Source organism: Ictalurus punctatus, chromosome 16, assembly GCF_001660625.3.
Source record: "Ictalurus punctatus breed USDA103 chromosome 16, Coco_2.0, whole genome shotgun sequence".
NCBI classification, from domain to species: Eukaryota; Metazoa; Chordata; class Actinopteri; order Siluriformes; family Ictaluridae; genus Ictalurus; species Ictalurus punctatus.
The window spans coordinates 23,461,957-23,480,768 of NC_030431.2; the positions used below are offsets into that span (position 1 = coordinate 23,461,957).

Consider the following 18,812-nt stretch of genomic DNA (forward strand, 5'->3'; position numbering starts at 1 on the left):
ATTCTATTGGCTCAAGTCCTTTGAGAAGACATAAAGATTAAAAGGTATACAGCGACTCAAAAGGTAAACAAAGCGACCGGTTCATATTCGATGAGAACCGGAGACTTCCGGCGACATGAGCGCCAGCGACCGTTTGTGATTAGATGTGGGCGTGTCCGGCGATGCGACAAACCTGAGAAAAGTTTAACTTTAGCGACTTGGTGCAGCGACAACCAATGGGAGTGACGACACTAAAGCGCATGAACTTTGACCTCAGATAGATGGCTGCAATGGCAAAGATTACGATATAATGCACATATATACTGGCGAATTTTATATCCAAACGCTCTCCGTCTCTAGCGGCAAGATAACCGGTTTGTTGTCATAAGTGGAATCCTGGTTGTGCCACCCACTAATAAATGTTACCATGGCACCCAGTAGTAGGAACGCCTACTGGCGACTTAGTACAGCGACTGGCGACTTGTGATGTGTGAACATACCTTAAGTGTTACCTTGTGGGCGGGGTTAACATAACAAAAATAATGACTTCTCACTATGATGCCTTCACATTCACTAATTTAGACTAGGTGAACTAATAACAGACTGAAAAGGTACTTGCGTTACATGCCATGTCCTATCAGCAACTCGCACGTGATGTTCATTGAGGACCTTTCCAAACCTTTTGAGAAATTCGTACAAATTTCACACGAAATCTTTTTTAATTTCATTTTATTTGCAGCGTGGCAAAATTGGTCCGGAAGTTGTTAGTGCTGAGTTTTTAAAAAAAATCTCAGCACACCTCAAAGATTTTACCTCAGGTCTAAATGAATGAACTAGGATAAATAATAGTTTATCCAATGCCGATATTTATGGTACGCTCTATCTCTCTATTAAAACATCACTCTATTAAAAATGTTGTTGTTTTTTTTTAACTGATGACATTACACAGACAGGAATTAAGTACAGGCTTCAGTGCGAGGAAATGTTTAAAGTAAAGGCAACAAACGGCGAGAAATAATGCCCGCTGAGATGTAACCATAGCAACAAAACTACAACGGTAGCTTACTGATATGTGGAGGGGGAGGGGCTAGAATCTCAGCTGTATATATTATGGTCTGTATTTTTAGATCATTCCGTTATGCAAAACATTTACGATTTTTTTAAACAATAACCAGCTTGATACAAGCAAGATAACGCTGCCACAGTGACGCGGTATTAAAATGTAACGATCTCCGCTTTGCATCATCATGTTCTTTCCATCCGGCCAGTCGGTCATAAAATACGACACTGCTTTGCGTGTGATCCCTTGCTCGTTGCTTGTATCAATGTAATAAATGTCGGCTTCATGCTACTGCCACGTCAGCAATCGTTGCACAGACATACCATAAGAATGTTAATTTATCTTTTTTCTTATTACTTATTAACAAAGCAGCTAGATTTAAACCACAAACTGCAGCTGATCTTGTAAAATACCCCAATAAACTACAAATTATACGATTAAACGAAATTATCCTGATGCGCAAGGCAAATCGAGGCTATTGCGCAAAAGCTTGTAGAATATTTCAGAAGAAATGGTCAAATAACTATTAAGAGGTATTGGAAGTTACATTTGAAATGTTTAATGATGTTAGCTAAAGCTAGCCGTTTTGAAACACTACATTCACACAATGACGTCTGGTATAAAACCCACGAGAACATGCTGCCTGTGCTACAACATCAGAATGCCAGTGCAAAGAGGCAGAGTTTTCTGAACGGGCTGGCCAGCTGTTAGTATGTAAGAAATGAGCACAGGGGAAAACAAAATGGACTAAAAGAAAACATACACAGCCATGACACATCTACATTTAATCTCTACCCTTACACAACTACACATTTACAAGACATACTAGCAGAGTTCATGGGGTTGCGAGGTTGTTGTTTTTTATTTTATTAGCACACAAGATTGTTCCCTCATTCATATCGCACAATTCTGACTTTATTTCTTGCAATTATGAGTCTACATCACTTGATATCCACTTGACGCAGTACCTGAAATGCGACTAACGCCAGGTAACGAGCGCGCGCTAGCGTCTGGTTTCCCGTGTCTTGACTAGCTGATGAGTGTTGTCCTTACTGTATATGGAGAATGACTGATGGCTTTGTGGGTGCGTTCTCTGTAACTCAATAAATGTCAAGTGGATGTCTAAATTGTGAGAAACAAATGTGAGAATTGCGAGATGTAAACCTGTAAATGCGAGAAAAACAGTCGGAATTGTGAGTGAGATACAAAGTCAGATTTGTGAGATGTTATCTCGGAATTGGGAGAAACAAGTCAGAATTGTGAGATGTTAACTGGTAATTGCGAGAAACAAGTCAGAATTGTGAGATGTTAACTGGTAATTGCGAGAAACAAGTCAGAATTGTGAGATGTTAACTGGTAATTGCGAGAAAAAAGTCCAAATTTTGTGAGATGTTAACTGGTAATTGCGAGAAAAAAGTAAAAATTGTGAGCTTATCTCGTAATTGCGAGAAAAAAAGTCCGAATTGTGAGGTTGTCTCGTAATTGCAAGAAAAAAGTCAGAATTGTGGTTATCTCGTAATTGCGAGAAAAAAGTCAGAATTGTGAGATGTTAACTCGTAATTGCGAGAAAAAAGGCCGAATTGTGAGGTTTAGTAATTGCGAGAAAAAAGTCCGAATTGTGAGATGTTATCTCGTAATTGCGAGAAAAAAGTCCGAATTGTGGTTATCTCGTAATTGCGAGAAAAAAGACCGAATTGTGAGATGTTAACTCGAAACTGCGAGAAAAAAGTCTGAATTGAGTGAGAAATAAAGTGAAAATTAAAGTGAAAATTGTGCAACGTGGACTCACAATTGTGAGGATAAAAATGTCTGAATTGCGATATGAACTCGTAACTGCGAGAAAAAGAAAGTCAGAATTGCAACAAGAACTCGTAACTGCGAGAAAAATGACAGAATTACAAGATGTAAACTCGTCCTGTACCTTTTCACAACATTATCCATGTAGCTTTGGAGCAAGACTAAAGAAGCAAGCTACATTTATAATGCGAGGACAACTGCGTAATTTCATTTTTGCCCAAATTCTCTTGTAACTTTGTAGATATCCATCTCCGCCCTAATTTCTCAATGACCTGGACAGAAAGTCAGGAATTTCCAATTATAATGTCAATTATTCTTATTCTTATTATCTTCTCCTATCTTCTCATATTTGAGCAATTCTGATTAGGAAACACACAATACCATTCATTATTTCCAACAGTTTAATTAAAAAGTGATTTATGCCAACCGACACCACAATCCATGTCCGCCGTCTCTGTTCTGAATTTAAAAACATCTCCACGTCGGAGGAGATATAAAAATGTGAGTCTGATGATGGATGAAGGTCAGATGAGTTTTGCTGGAGCTTGACATTTTGAGGTTGTCTCAGAACACTTCACGGGTTTATCTCTGGAACACGAGGCTCCTTCTCTGTGATTTCGCTTAATCGCGGCACGGATGACCGAGTGTACGGTCAGCGCTGCAGAATGCGGCACTTATCATGCAAACTAAAATCACGAGAAACACGGTCCCGCTAATAAAATGATTAATTTGTTTTAACGATAGGTTATCAATAGATGCGCCGGACTAATTTAATGGTCTAATAAGTTCACATGTAGCCGGAATAACGCAGTGCTGCGAATGTTAAATCAATCTACCTCTGCATTCTTGGACCTCTAATGAGGGGAGAAGAAAGAAAAAAAAAAAGGCATTGATGATGATGATGTATGGATAGTGTGCGTTGCATTGAACAGGCTTTCGCTTTATGGAAAAAAGTACCTGCTTGGTTGCCTGGTAATAGTGTAAACTGCTGAAATACTGTACGACACCTTAACTCATACATATACAGTTGTTTCTCATATCGTGGCTGGAAGCTGAGGATGCAAACACGGCCTCGATATCGATCTTCACACCGCCAGCCGGCGTGTGTAAAATAAAATACCCATCATGACAGTGTTGCAGTAATTTGAGTCATTTCCTGATTTGTTTCAGATCACAGAAACCACAACGAGATGCAAGCGTTCATCCGGAACCTAGTGACTGCGGTAGGGGATGAAATGAGAGAGAATAAGTGAGATCTTGCTATGAGAGCTGATTCGATTCTCAGAGGAAACAAGAAACAGCCTTAATCAGATTCTCATTTACAAGATTCCAAGCCTGCTTCTGGGTTGTTTTTTTTTTTTTTTGTCCTCTTAACAAAGCAGCAAACCCCAATACACAAACATACGAGCTATGAAATCAGGACTCGCGGTGGGAAAAAGAAGAAGAAGAAGAAGAAAAAAAAAAAAACTCGGCTCTGACGCAAGGTCATAAAATTGAGCTCTGTCCAAGTGCAGGGAGCTGCTCGGCTGAGCCGAGCGTCCGGAGCGTTCTCTTAACCCTCTCAGGAGACGAAAACGACCGAAATGAAACAATTACGCTGGAGGATAACGCCGAGGCTCTGGAGCAGCCTCACGCTGTGGTGGTTCGTACAGTAAAATCGGCAGTGATGAATTATTACCTACAGTGCGGCGTTCCTCCAGAGAACGGTCACGTTCTCGGACTAGAAATGACTTTCTGTAAGGGGATCCCCAACGACACTAATTCAGTTCAACGCCGGGGCTGACGTGCACAAAATATCACCGGATCAAAATAAATGATTCTGTACGACTGATGCTTTCAAATAAATAAATAAATAAAGACTACATTTTGCATACACATCTCTAGAGTGAAAGCTTCACGACGGCCAGCGCACTTCACAGGATAATTTGATTAAGGGAAGGGATACACTCCAAGGTGACATAATCTGATTGTGTATTATTAACCACTACATTAAGTGCCCTTCTGAACATGTTTTCAGGAGGGAGGATGTAGCACAGATCACACTGCGCTCTCATGAAAAGGCTGATTTAAGCGATTTACTCTGGACCTGATATGAAATAGGAAGAGCGTGTGTGTGTGTATATGAGTGCACATGTATGTCCGAGTGTGTGTGTGTGTGTGTGTGTGTGTGTGTGTGTGTGTGTGTGGGTTACCTGAATCTCCCGGGCGTGATATATGATAATCAAGCCGAGAAGGATGATTGTAGAAAGGCTTATCAGGCATTTTAGAGCTAATGAATACAACGACTCCTGAAAAAGAAGAGGGAAAAAAAAAATCAGGTCATTTAAGTGTTGCAGTTTAACCAACCCCCTGAAACTTCCAGGACATGTCTATAGGTCTGTACTTACGTTTCCTCTCTCTTGTAAAAACATACCTTTCCTATTAGTGTCAGTGTCGTCTGAATAATTCATCGAACTACTGAATAATATGCTTCTGAATTAATTACTGAATAATACCAAGCTGAGAGTTTAAGGGGTTAAAGTAATCTGGACGTGTGTAGTGTTAAAGGGTCGACCGTGCTACTCCGTGATCTTTTCTATTACTCGCTGAAATATTCATGTGCATATGTTTACTTGGTCAATTAGCATACTTTCTGTTTTTTTAGAGTAGCTCACAATTTCCCCACAAAGTCAGAGACGGTTGTGAGAATGATGGTCCACTGAGCTTTCAGGACCCCACATAAGTTGGTGTGGTGTTGAGCTTGATAGCTACGTAGATTATGAAAATAATCGTTAGTTACTCCATTGATAGGAATAGTAGCTTACTAACCCATGTAGCAAACTGACATTTGGTCCACCAGGGCTGTCAGGCTTCCAGGCACCTATTGGACCATCATCGGTCATTCAGCGTTGGATGGCAACTTTGGTCTAATGTAATTATGCCCATTGAGCCAACTTTGGCCCACCCGCGCCAACAGACTTAAGAAAAGTGCTCTTTTGTCAAAGTGGCCCAACTCTGACCCATCAATAAACATTGTGTCAGCGTCAGTTTGCGACCTGGAAAGCTAGCTAGCTTCCACTCCAATTTCTGTACTGTTTACAGCAGTGATGCTTCTTGAAAAATGAAAGAACAGTAGTTTACTACCAAGCATGCTTGCCACTACAATGAAGATTCTTAAATAATATAACAACTGTAGCATAGTAGCTTACTACCAAGCTAGCTAGCTAGCTATGTAATTGAGATAGATAAATGTTTAGCTACTTCATTCAGCGAGGACTTTCAAACACCAGAATACAGCTTACTACCAAATTAGCTAGCTGAATGGTTTACTTTAATAATATAATGCGATGCTAGTGCGGGGATGTTTCTCGGAGAATAGAGGCTTACTACAAAGCTAACTAGCAACATAATTCGTGATGTCTCTTCGAAAATAGAAGAATAGTAACTTACTACTAAGCTAGCTAGCTATGTAACTTACGTAGGCATTGTGTTGCGACAGCAGTGATGCCTTGTATGTTGAATAAAAGCTTATTTAATACCTTATTTGATCTAATACTTAGGGAATGTTTAGCTAATGACAATCAATGACGATCCCTTGTTGCAATACTAGGACTCCTGAAAAAGTAGTCACGTTAAGTACCTTTATTTATCAAGCTCTTAGCTAGCTATCTTTATAAGTAGCCAATTAACTCCACTTACAATGCCTCGTCGAAATATTAGCTGGGTTCTTTTTAAAACACAAGCTAGCTACGTCCACGCTGTAAACACCCTGGCAGGAAATAGTTTAATCCAGAGGTCCGTAAAGACCTTCAGCCGCTCCACGTTTTCATTCAGTACAAGCTGGAGACTCACCTGAGCAGGTTGTAAAGATGACAGGTGGCCGAATGCTCATTACCTGCTCACGTGTGTCAGGCAGGAAATAGATGAGAATATAGAATATGGACTGAATTGAGAACCTTTTGTCTCCGGAAACACTTAAAGGGGTGAATCTGGGGGAAAAATAAAGCTCTGGTCAATCAGCCAAGACATGTTTGGTGCTGCTTCTTTAGTTTTTGCATTGGAGCGACCAGGCTAATGTGGGCTGGAGGTCTGAAATCACATCCTGTTCACTTGATAGTGTGTAGTGTCAGGATCATGTTTACACCGCTGTAGGTTAGTGTCCAAACAGTGTAGCTTTACTGGTTCAGAAAACACATCAGACACTATTTGTAGGGGAGCAGCGAGCAGCACATTACTGGTTACACGGAGATCCAACAGATTAGCTAATTATCAGGAAGCGTAATTAGATAAATGTGGGTGCTTGAGACTGAGGATTAAAATCTCTGCTCTAAACAACCCATAAACGCTGAAGACCACCACTTAACATCATGCAGAGGTGTTCATCTTAGACTTTAGTTATGCGGTTTGACATTTTACACACGCCGTCATCTCTCTATTAAACACTAGAACAGGACACAAGTCTTCCTAAGTGAAAGTTAAAATAAGAATAATTCTGTTATTTATAGGAAATTGTTTGCATACTGTGAGCTACATTACCTAAACAAGTCATGCCTTTTAGAGAGGGGCGCAGTTTGTACAGTGCTTATTGGTGGTGATGGGTTTTCATAATTTCTGCATTATTGTAGCTCCAAACTAATGATTACACAACATAAGCAAATTTATAAGCTCATTCTCTCTCTCTCTCTCTCTCTCTCTCTCTCTCTGGAAAATAAATAAATAAATACATACATACATTTCCCTATTGTTTTCTCAGGAACCTCAGAATTGTCCCCACATGTCTTGTCTGATTAATAACATTTCATGCATTTACTTAAAAATAAATAAATAAATAAATAAATAGAAAGTGTGCACATTTGGCATCAGCCAAACTACTCCTTGGATTCCCCCTGCTGAGTGTGTAGGCTTTAAACAGCAGAAGCACTTTCTGTACCTTGCCGTACGCTCCCCAGGAAAGCTCCGTCTCTATGACCATGACCACGATGCCGAACATGCCGAAGATGAGCGCGTAGTCGCTGAGGCGCTTCCTCTTCTCAAACAGGGCCCTCCGGTGCCCAAGCTTCTGGCCGATGTTCTGGTTCTTCTTCTTGCCCTGCTTGCCTCCTCCTCCTCCTCCTCCTCCACCACCACCTCCTCCTCCTCCGCCGTCCGCCGTGGAGTACGGCACCGGAGCGCTGACGCGGTTCTCCGTCCTCGAGTCCACGGCGCACACGGGCTGCAGCGGCTGCGACTCCGAGTCGAACTCGTGCAGGTTGCGGCGCGACGAGCCGGCGCGGCTCAGCGGCCGCATCACGCCGCCGTTGTATCTGCAGCCGCTCATCGCGACGGCGGCTATTTCGCGGCGGGGTTCGCCGACCGGGCTTCCCGGCTGCTGCGGAGGATGGTGGTGGCGGTGGTGGTGGTGGTGATGGTGGTGGCGGTGGTGATGTTGCCTGGATGAACTACCATGACTAGAAGGCGTGAGCTCACACGCGCTGCACCGGCACCCTTGCCTCGGGGAAGACGAGACGGACGGCGTCCTTACTGAAGTGCCGAGTTGGGTTTGAGACGACGTCCCGTGACAAACGAGGCTTTTGCGCGCGTGGCAGGTGCGGGAGTCGCGCCGCCCGCCGGAGCGCTCCTCCTTCTCCTCCTCCTCCTCTTCCTCCTCTTCTTCCTCTTCCTCCTCTCGCGGTGCGCAGTGCTGCGGCTGGAGGCGCTGCTGTTGGAGGAAGCGACGCTGCGGCTGTAATGGGCTTCCCATCCCAGCGCCGCCGCTTCGCACCGACTGTGTGCGCTACGGTGTGCGCTGGTGGGCGTTCCCAACTTGAGTGCGCTCCTGGTTGCCATGGTTACTCTGCTAGCAAGTAAGGTTTGGGCAAACAAACAGGCACGGGAAAGTCGTGCTCGTCAACTTCTGCAAAGGAAATACACCTATGCGTGGCCAGTTTATTAGGTAGGCTCCACCTAGCTTAGAAATGCATCATTTACCTTCCTACCAGGTGCATCCTACACCTTTATCCACAAGGATACATCTTTTAGACCTTGCAGTGTATTTATTGTCTTGTGTGTTTATTAATTTGATCTTTCCTACAATGACAATAAAACCCCACTTGACTTGCCTTAATGTTGTATACCTTTATGTTACTCTAAAAGCCAACTAAAGGTCCAATTATGTATGAAAAATCATTTTAATGGCACCCTGTCCAAGGTGTACCCTGCCTTGTGCCCGATGCTCCCTGGGATAGGCTCCAGGTTCCTCGTGACCCTGAAAAGGATAAGCGATATAGAGGATGGATGGATGGATGGATGGAGGAACATTAAACATGTAAAAAAAAAAATTTAAAAAAAACCCACATGCACACACACACTAAAAGTGCAAAAGATGGATCCTATACTCTCGAGGGTACCACCCCAGTGACAAGGGAACATAGGCTATTAAATCTAGAATCTACAATTTCTGATCGGAGTCAAGAACTGCATTTTTAGAAATGCAGTAATCTAGGTTAATGACCAGAATAATAAGGCTGTGAGTACAGACAGTGGAGGTGAGGTTCCTCTACTCTCCGTGATAGGATGACAAGCTCGATAATCCAGGTGACCCTCGGAATAGGAGCCAGTCGAGGTGGCTGGGGCACCTTAGAGAGATGAGCTGTATCAGGTATGTCTCACTGGACGGAGACCCCGGGCCAGAACCAGCTGAAGAGATTATATCTCACAGCTGGCTTGGGACCATCTGGGAATCCTCCAGGAAGAGCTGAAATTTGTTGCTGGGAATAGAAAAGTCTGGACTGACCTGCCACCAGGAAATTTAATGAAAAAAAAAAAATAGTAATCAATAGGCTTAGAGGTCAAATATGCCAAATTTGTAACAAAATTAGCACAGGTGAATAATGTCTACATACCTAATCAATTTAGAAGCTTTAAAGGGTTCTTTCGTTGTCCACTGGGGGAACCCTTAAAAGTTATACAGTAGCCTACGTAATAGGTAGAACCCAGACAGCAGTGTTTCCAAAAGAACCCTTGACAAAAGAACAAAAAAACAGAACCCTTGGACCATTTCTTCTAAAAGAGTAAACATTTATTATGGTCACGCAGATGATCTACATCATGTTTAAGAGTTGAGTTGAGATATTTTGGTCCCTTGGTTGAATCCCCAGATAAAATGCTGAAACTAAATGAGATGAGGAATTGAGTTACCTTCACTGTAGGCTGTAGAATTTATACAGTGATCTGATGCAGTTTCATTTGACAAAAAATAAATAAATAAATACATTCGCAGAGCAATAAAATAAAAATGTTTCATATTTCAAAAACATGGGCCTAGTATTTGATCTGCTCCTCTGCACTTAGATTTTATTCCTCCAACTTCTCAATTTTTCCGGTAACAGATCTGCGCCTCGGGTTTTCCCAAAGAAAACAAATACGAGACCAAAGTCGTGGCTGTACGTGGAATATTACTAGTTCGAGTATTTTGCTGCAGATGACAATTTCGACCAAATAATTAATTGGCTGTAAATGTAGATATTTTGATAGATAATGTATATTTGTGTTATATTATATCTGTGAAGTCAAATACAACCCCAATTCCCAAAAAGTTGGGACGCTGTGTGAAATGTAAATATGTAAATAAAAACAGAACGCAATGATTTGCAGATCTCATAAACTCGTATGTTATTCACAATAGAACACTGAAAACATATCAAATGTTTAAATTGAGGACATGTATGATTTTAAGGAAAAAATAACGCAATTTTGAATTTGACGGCCGCAACACCTCTCAAAAAAGTTGGGACGGGGCAACAAAAGGCTGGAAAAGTAAGTGTTAGTGAAAAGAAAGTGCCGGAGGTTAATTGGGAACAGGTCAGTAAAATGATTGGGTTTAAAAAGCGTATCTTAGAGAGGCGGAGTCTCTCGGAAGTAAAGATGGGCAGAGGTTCACCAATCTGCGAAAAACTGCGTCTACAATGTGTGGAATGATTTCAGAATAATGCTCCTCAATGTTAAATCGTGAAGACTATGAATATCTTGTCATCTACAGTACGTAATATCATCAAAGGATTCAGAGAATCTGGAGAAGGGTGAAAAACACATGCCCGTGATCTTCGGGCCCTCAGGCGGCGCTGCATTAAAAACAGGCCTGATTCTGTAATGGAAATCACTGCAGGGGTTCAGAAACACCTCCAGAACTCATTCTCTGTGAACACAGTTCTCCGTGCCATCCATAAACTCTGGTTAAAGCTCTATCATGCAAAGACGAAGCCATATGTGAACATGGTCCAGCAACGCCGCCGTCTACTCTGGGCCAAAGCTCATTTAAAATGGACCGAGGCAAAGTGGAAAACTGTTCTGTGGTCAGACAAATCAAAATTTTAAATTCTTTTTGGGAAGCCATGGACGCCACTTCATTTAAACTAAAGAGGACTAAAGAGGAGAGGGACCGCCTGGCTTTTTATCAGCACTCAGTTCAAAAACCTGCATCTCTGATGGTATGGGGGTGCAGTAGTGCCTATGGAACTGGCAGCTTGCACATCTGGAAAGGTACCATCAATGCTGAAAGGTATATACAGGTGTTAGTGCAACATCTGTTTCCATCCAGATTCCATCCCATCTTTACTTCTGAAAGACTCTGCCTCTCTAAAATACTCTTTTTATACCCAATCATCTTACCGACCTGTTCCTAATTAACCTAATTAACTGAAAAATGTTCCTCCAACATTTACTTTTCCAGCCTTTTGTTGCCCCGTCCCAACTTTTTTGAGAGGTGTTGCGGCCATGAAATTCAAGATTACCTTATTTTTTTCCCTAAAAGCGTTACTTTCCTCAGTTTAAACATATGATATCTTTTCTATGTTCTACTGTGAATAAAATGTGGTTTTATGAGATTTGCAAATCATTGCGTTCTGTTTTTATTACAGCGTCCCAACAGTTTTGGAATTGGGGTTGTATATTTATAACAGGAATTCTCTAATTATTTAGTCAGGAGCCCATTAACTGTAAAATAATCCCAGATCCCGCAAATATAGATTGATATTATAAACAAACTATTAAAAATTAGGCACACTATTTAAATACAATACAATAACATTTGCATATTTATTTGAGCCATGTAGAGTTTTTCATTTCTGAACTTTTCCCCAATAGATTTAGATTTTTATTAAAATTGTCATTAGTTTCCAGTTGCCATTATTTATACAGGCATAATAATTTTGCTAATGGTGGGTTGTTATTTCCACCACTGCAACAAAATGAGAAAAACTCAGACCCCTTGGCTATGCTTCACAGACCCCTGGAGATCCCCGGACTCTGCCACCGGACCGTACTTTTTTTCCCCAACCACGAATTAAAGGAATAGTTTGGTATACAGTCAATTCCAAACATTTCCCCCCTTTACACAAACGTAGTTGAAAAATTCGAACTCACATAAAGAATAGTCAGGGATACATATGAATATGCATGAATATGCTAATTGGGAACACCTCCCAGATGATCTAGTTATTCCAACCACCTGCAAATATACAAAAATCCATCATAGTTCCAATACAGAATTAACATCAATTCAAAGACCCCAGGCGAACCGCACGATTTGAACCATCGCAGCCTTTTGATCGGATTTTACAGCTTAACAAAACGTTGAGCATTTTCTGCTGTAGGCTTGAGTAGGACTGTGTACAGATTTCACTCGCTGTTTACATTCTGTCTTTACAGCAACTAATTAAACAAAACACACACTTACCTGTGAGCTCGGAAAATATATTTATTTAGCCCCCGAGCCAGAAATCACTTGCATTTGCTCTGTGTTTTTCGTTTGGTGCTCCAATGTCTACCTAAAAGCTCAGCAGTCAGTACGTCTGTAGCATTAACAACATTGTCATCACAATTCGATTTTGACTCTAAATCAGAAATGTCATTCTTTTGACTTTCTCAATAAATACAGGTAAGACTGCTAATTTTATGTGAATTTTATGTGATTTCAGCTACATACAAATGGATTTAAAAAAAAAAAAAAGGGTTTCAGAGATAAAAACAGTAGTAGCTACCATATATATATATGTATGTTTTAAAATACAGACTTATTCTGTGGTTAGCACGTTCGCCTCACACCTCCAGGGTCGGGGGTTCGAGTCCCGTTGTGGCCCTGTGTGAGCGGAGTTTGCATGTTCTCCGAGTGCTGCGGGGGTTTCCTCCGGGTACTCCGGTTTCCTCCCCCAGTCCAAACACATGCATGGGCGGCTGATTGGCGTGTCTAAAGTGTCTGTAGTGTATGAATGGGTGTGTCTGTGTGTATGCGATTGTGCCTTGCGATGGACTGGCACCCTGTCCAGGGTGTACCCCGCCTTGTGCCCGATGCTCCCTGGGATAGGCTCCAGGTTCCCCCGTGACCCTGAAGAAAAGGATAAGCGGTATAGAAGATGGATGGACTTATTCTGTGGGACGCATGATGGTACAGTCGGTCGCGTTGCTCTTACATGTCCTCCCCATGTCTGTGTGGGTTTCTTCTGAGATCTCCCGGTTTCCTCCAACCTCCCAAGTAGGATTGTATTGGATACACTAAAGTGCCCCTAAAAGATCTGCACTTATATAGCGCTTTTATCCAAAGCGCTTTTACACTGTGTCTCATTCACACACCAACGGTAGCAGAGCTGCCATGCAAGATGGGGTTCAGTGTCTTACCCAAGGACACTTCGGCACGTGGAGTCACGTGGGCCGGGAATCGAACCGCCAACCCTACGATTAGTGGACAACCTGCTCTACAACCTGATCCACAGCCGCCCCATGTGAAAACCCCACGAATAAGTGTGTGCAAGGTGCAGTGCATTGTATTAGCCTAGGCTCCGGATAGGGTTTTCACCCAGTCCTGTCAGTTCCCAGGCGTCTGGTTTTAACATTTTCACAGAAGTGCCCCGTGACCTTGAAGGATAAGCAGTACAGAAAATGGATGGAGGGATGGATGGATGAATTAAAGCTGGATTTTATATCCAAGAGTAACACTCTTGAGAAGCAATCCAAGCCTGGGAGATTTATGGATTATTGGGTTATTATTGTGTAAATCCCTCCTGCTGTAGTGTCTCACAGCTCAGAGTCGAACAGTAGCCATGTTACCCAGGTCAGTTTATTACATATATTAATCAACTGTATTATTACTGTAATAACCGTATTGCATCTTCAAGGGACTTTGAGGCGATCCAGAATAACAGCACGGGAACCGTTGCAGTCCTGCACTGCAGTCACTCGCTACGTCATCTTGGGACACTGAGCCCGAGCTGCAGCATGAAGGAAAACCCCTTCCATTTAAAAAGAAAAATAGGGCTACATCCCAAATGCACTATGAATGAAACAGTGGCTCCCCTTTCACATCCTCTCTAGTGCACTTTATTTCCAATATGGAGAGCTTCAGGGAAAACATAACAGACATTACACTGCAATCAGTGCACACTCCCTAACTTGTGTACCTTTTGTTAGGGAGCCTAACGGACATCTGGGGATCACTTTGAGAAATTAGTTGTTGTTTTTCCCTCAATAATATATAATAAATAAATAAACAATCCTATCAAGCACTCTTCAATAAAAGCAAATGGATCTATTACTTCTTAATGATATAATGATGAAATTATCAAAGACTATTCAGCCTACTTCTGGATATTTTATCTCATTATATTCTTATCAAGTGAAATGATCTTGAAGCACTCTTAATGCAGATCAGTTTTCTTCTTCCCTGTGTTGGTTTCCCCAAACAAGCCAGTCTCAAAAGATAATAAAAGGAATGTACTACTAGAATATTATAAGGCTTTATAGATGTGTAGAGCTTTATAGTCTTTGTTATTTTTCAGCTCTGGGAATGTTACCGTTCCCTGTGTGCCTTCTGCAGAACCTAGAGTCAATATCTTATAACTGATCTGTCTGAAACGAAGGTCCGTGTTAGTGTCTGTCAGTAAATCCATCCGTTCGTCTCCCATGACAGGCATTACACTCAAAGCCACTTTATTCTCTTACTAAGGCTTACTGACACAAGCAACTACAAGCACCATCAATTTTCAAAGCCAAGGAGTTCAATCAGTTAATAGTGAGATGCTTGATAAATGAAACGAGCTCATTCCTAGGTAAGCATTAAAAGAGTTTGGGGTGTGCTGTTGGAGGAAAATAATCACTGATGGGGTGGAGTGATGCGGCTCCATACCCGATGCAAAGCAGAGTTAATGTCATCCCCTTAAAGTGGATTCCCAACCCCCAACCCCAATAACAGCATGTTGTTTTTTTTATTTGCTAATGAACACGCTTTTTTATCCATTTAATGTCGTGGAACATCCGTGAAGCAAGTTAGTTCCTGTTCTCACTAAAGCTATAAACAGCCGTCCTCTGACCAGCCTCTGTTCTAGTTAATAAGACAACAAAACGTTGTCATGTTACTCAGAAACTCAGAAATCAGAAAGCATAAACGCCTCTGTCCTGAAGATCTTACTGACTGTTACACAGCACTGACACTGGAGACTCCTTCCATAAAAGTTCAATGAATGTCTCCTTACAGCAAACATCACCACATCGAGGAACTGACATGTTTCTTGTTTAATAATAGGACTTATAATTATAAAAAAAATCTGTTTATTATTAGTGTTAGATACCTGTGTTAGTCTCTGTGAAGGTGTTGTTACTATAGAAACGCTAAAGTATTAGAATGAGCGCATTAATGTAAGTCTGTGATTTGAATTACAGCTGGAACTGCTGTTAAAGAAGATGAATTACTGCGGTTATTTTCGTACGGTAGGTGGGCGCACGGTGGCTTAGTGGTTAGCACGTTCGCCTCACACCTCCAGGGTCGGGGGTTGGATTCCCACTGTGGCCCTGTGTGTGCGGAGTTTGCATGTTCTTGTGCGGGGGTTTCCTCCGGGTACTCCGGTTTCCTCCCCCAGTCCAAAGACATGCATGGTAGGCTGATTGGCGTGTCTGTAGTGTGTGATTGTGCCCTGTGATGGATTGGCATCCTGTCCAGGGTGTACCCCGCCTTATGCTCCCTGGGATAGGCTCCAGGTTCCCTGTGACCCTGAAAAAGATAAAGTGGTATGGAAGATGGATGGATGGATTTTTGTACAGTAACTTCGAGACCAGGTGTAGTGTTTTAGATATGGATTTTTATTAGAACATCGTTCTTAATTAAGCTGTTCATCTTTTTCAGCCATTTTTTAATAATCATCAGATAATAAACATAGCTTCTTTTTCTTCCTCTTCTTCTTCTTCTTCTAATCATATTATAAACAAATCTGTAAACAAGGCCTTCATATTTTTGGGAACATTAGGCCATTTGTCTAACAATGGTGCAAAATAAATGTTTAAAAAAAAAAAAAAAAGATAAAATGAGATTAATAATAATAAAACACATGAAAATCAATAAATGATATCTGACCCATGAGTAGATTTTAAACCCTTTTAGGTGATATTAAGTCAGTTTTTAACCAACTTGATTCATTTAAGTGACTTTTGCCTTTATTTATTTATTTTTTGTTTAAAAAACTTTTTTTTAAAAATGTATCTAACTAATATATTTACACGGTACATTTTCCAAATTGGGCCAAAAAAATGACACGTAATTTGCAAGTGAAGAAAAAAAAAACTACGAAACATTTTTTACATACTTTACGGAACATATTTTATGAAACAATTTTTTTTTTTTGCTGTCTGTTTCAGCATTCATTATTATTTATTTATTTTTTAAAAACCGTCTCACTGTGGCCACCGTAGTTACCAAGGTTACACGCGCGAGCTTCCTTTAGTCCTGGGTGTTGCCAGATTCTGGATTTTCGCATGTGTTGGGTCATGCGGATCATTTTACTGACTCCGATCTTTTGAATCTCGTTCAGCTTAAACGAACGAATCTTTTTTCGAGTCATTTTGTTCATTTCAACAGAATATAATTAAAATGTTACATGTTAAATTCCCCAACACATATAGTACTTAATAAACTATACAATAAACTATACGCTAATGCAACCAAGGCCGAATTATGAGAAACAGAAATGAGTCATTAATAGCTTAGCTGGGTTTTCAGGCTATGCAGTGTGTTAGTTCACCTCACCTTCTGATCCGAGTCATTCGAGTAGTTCGTTCATCCTGTTTCCGGTACTGCATGGTGCTTTGCCTATGTGTGCCTATTCACTGGAAGACTAATCAATTGTGTTTCCGGTACAGAACCGATGGGGATGTTGCAGTGCATGCGCGGTCAAAATGAACGAATCAGTCTCCTAGACAACTCGTTGTTCTCGAGTCATTCTAAAGATTCGTACAAAATGAACAAATCGTTCACGAACTCACTAATTTTCACACACTCATTTCATTTGATTCAGCTCAGAAATAAGAGTTGACTCTTTCGGCTCCAAACCGAGTCATTGCAGTTTTTTTCAGTGATTGTTTTCTTGGCCAGACTATGATTGGTATAATCTGATGAAATGTTACTATATTGTTTAATTAACAAAATAACATTATATTTACGTATCACACTTACATTATATTTACGTTATCATACGTACAGGTTGCTGAACATGAATGTCAAATAAAGTAATTACTCAATAACTGCTTAACTGCTCTATAATAATGTGAATAAAAATGTAATCAAGTCATCACAAGTCCTCCATATTTAACTGTTCCAAACGTCAAATGAACACGTCCCTCAGTTTGTTTAATCGCACTTTACTAGCTACATTCTAGTCAGCTAGATACATTCTGAGCGGAGAAATACTGAGGAGATGCACTGGAAATGCAGATTTTTTAATAACATAACATGATGTTACACATCCTAAAGGCCCGATTACTAGAATAAAGGTATTTTATAGAAATGCTATTAATATCGTGAGATTGGTTGATGGTAGATTGTGCCATAAATGATTCAAATAATGAAATAAATTAATGCCACCACCACCACCACCGCTCCTACTACCTTCTGACGTCCACCTAAAATGCATGAGTATTTCACTCTTATCAATTTCACTTTCCATTTCATTTCAAGCGGTGGTTTGAGTATATTTCCTCATCCCCCAGTGAAATTGCACCACATGTGCAAAAGTATGTGGACGTCTGACCATCACAGCGATATGTGTTCCTTCCTCAAAATGTTTCCACAATGTCAGAAGCACAGAAGTCTATAAAAATTCTTTGTATGCTGTAGCTTTACAATTTCCCTTCACTGGAACTAAGAGGCCCAAACCTGTTCCAGCATGACAATGCCTCTGTGCACAAAGTGAGCTCCATGAAGACATGATTTGAGAAGGTTGATGAAGGTGGAAAAACTCCAGTGTCCTGCTCAGATCCCTGACCTCATCCCCACTGAACTCCTTTATGATGAACTGGAATGCGACTGCACCCCATTCCTCCTCATCCAATATCAGTGCCTGATCTCACTAATGCTCTTGTAGCTGAATGATCACAAATCCCCACAGCCACGCCCCCAAATCTAGTGGAAAGCCTTCACAGAAGACTGGGGATTATTATAACAGTAAAGAGGGGATTCAATCTGGAAAGGGATGCTCAACAAGCACATATGGGTGTGATGGTCAGGTGTCCATAAACTTTTAGCCATATAGCATAATTCCTAGGTATACCATTGAATGGCCATTGTCGCATGAATAAAACTGTGAGGTCGAGGTTGTTAAAGCTCCTGTGAAGTACCTTGAAACGCGCAGAATTAATCTACATTTTGACCTGATTTCCACTGAAACAGGAAGTCAGGGCGAGACATATCGAGTGACCCTTCTGTCTTTTTAAACAGCCAATAGCGTTTAACGTACTTCACATCCCGGGCTAAGCTGTACATGACAGTTACTACCATGGATTTTTTTTACAATGTTGGGCGCAGAACACTTCAGATTCCAGAGCATTTGATTGGACGGAAAATCTGACGAGTGCAGAAAGATGTCATCGAAACTGTTGCTCTGTATCGGGGGTATATTTTGAATTCATATACAGTATCTTCTAAATGCGAACTTCATTGTCATTGTTTTGGAACACACTAGCTTAAAATAACCTTAACGCTAAC

At 41.1% G+C, this 18,812-nt stretch overlaps 1 protein-coding gene across 1 annotated transcript in view; it reads right to left on the bottom strand.

Annotated features, from left to right (window-relative positions):
- Positions 1-8,608, bottom strand: part of kcnn2 (potassium calcium-activated channel subfamily N member 2) — a 52,709-nt gene extending 44,101 nt beyond the window's left edge. The window contains exons 1-2 of the mRNA XM_017488356.3: positions 7,746-8,608; positions 5,029-5,124 (exon numbers count right to left, since the gene is read on the bottom strand). Of these exons, the coding sequence (XP_017343845.3) occupies positions 5,029-5,124; positions 7,746-8,555 (906 nt within the window). The 5' untranslated portion in view covers positions 8,556-8,608. The remainder of the gene's footprint in view (positions 1-5,028; positions 5,125-7,745) is intronic.
- Positions 8,609-18,812: the final 10,204 nt, after the last annotated feature.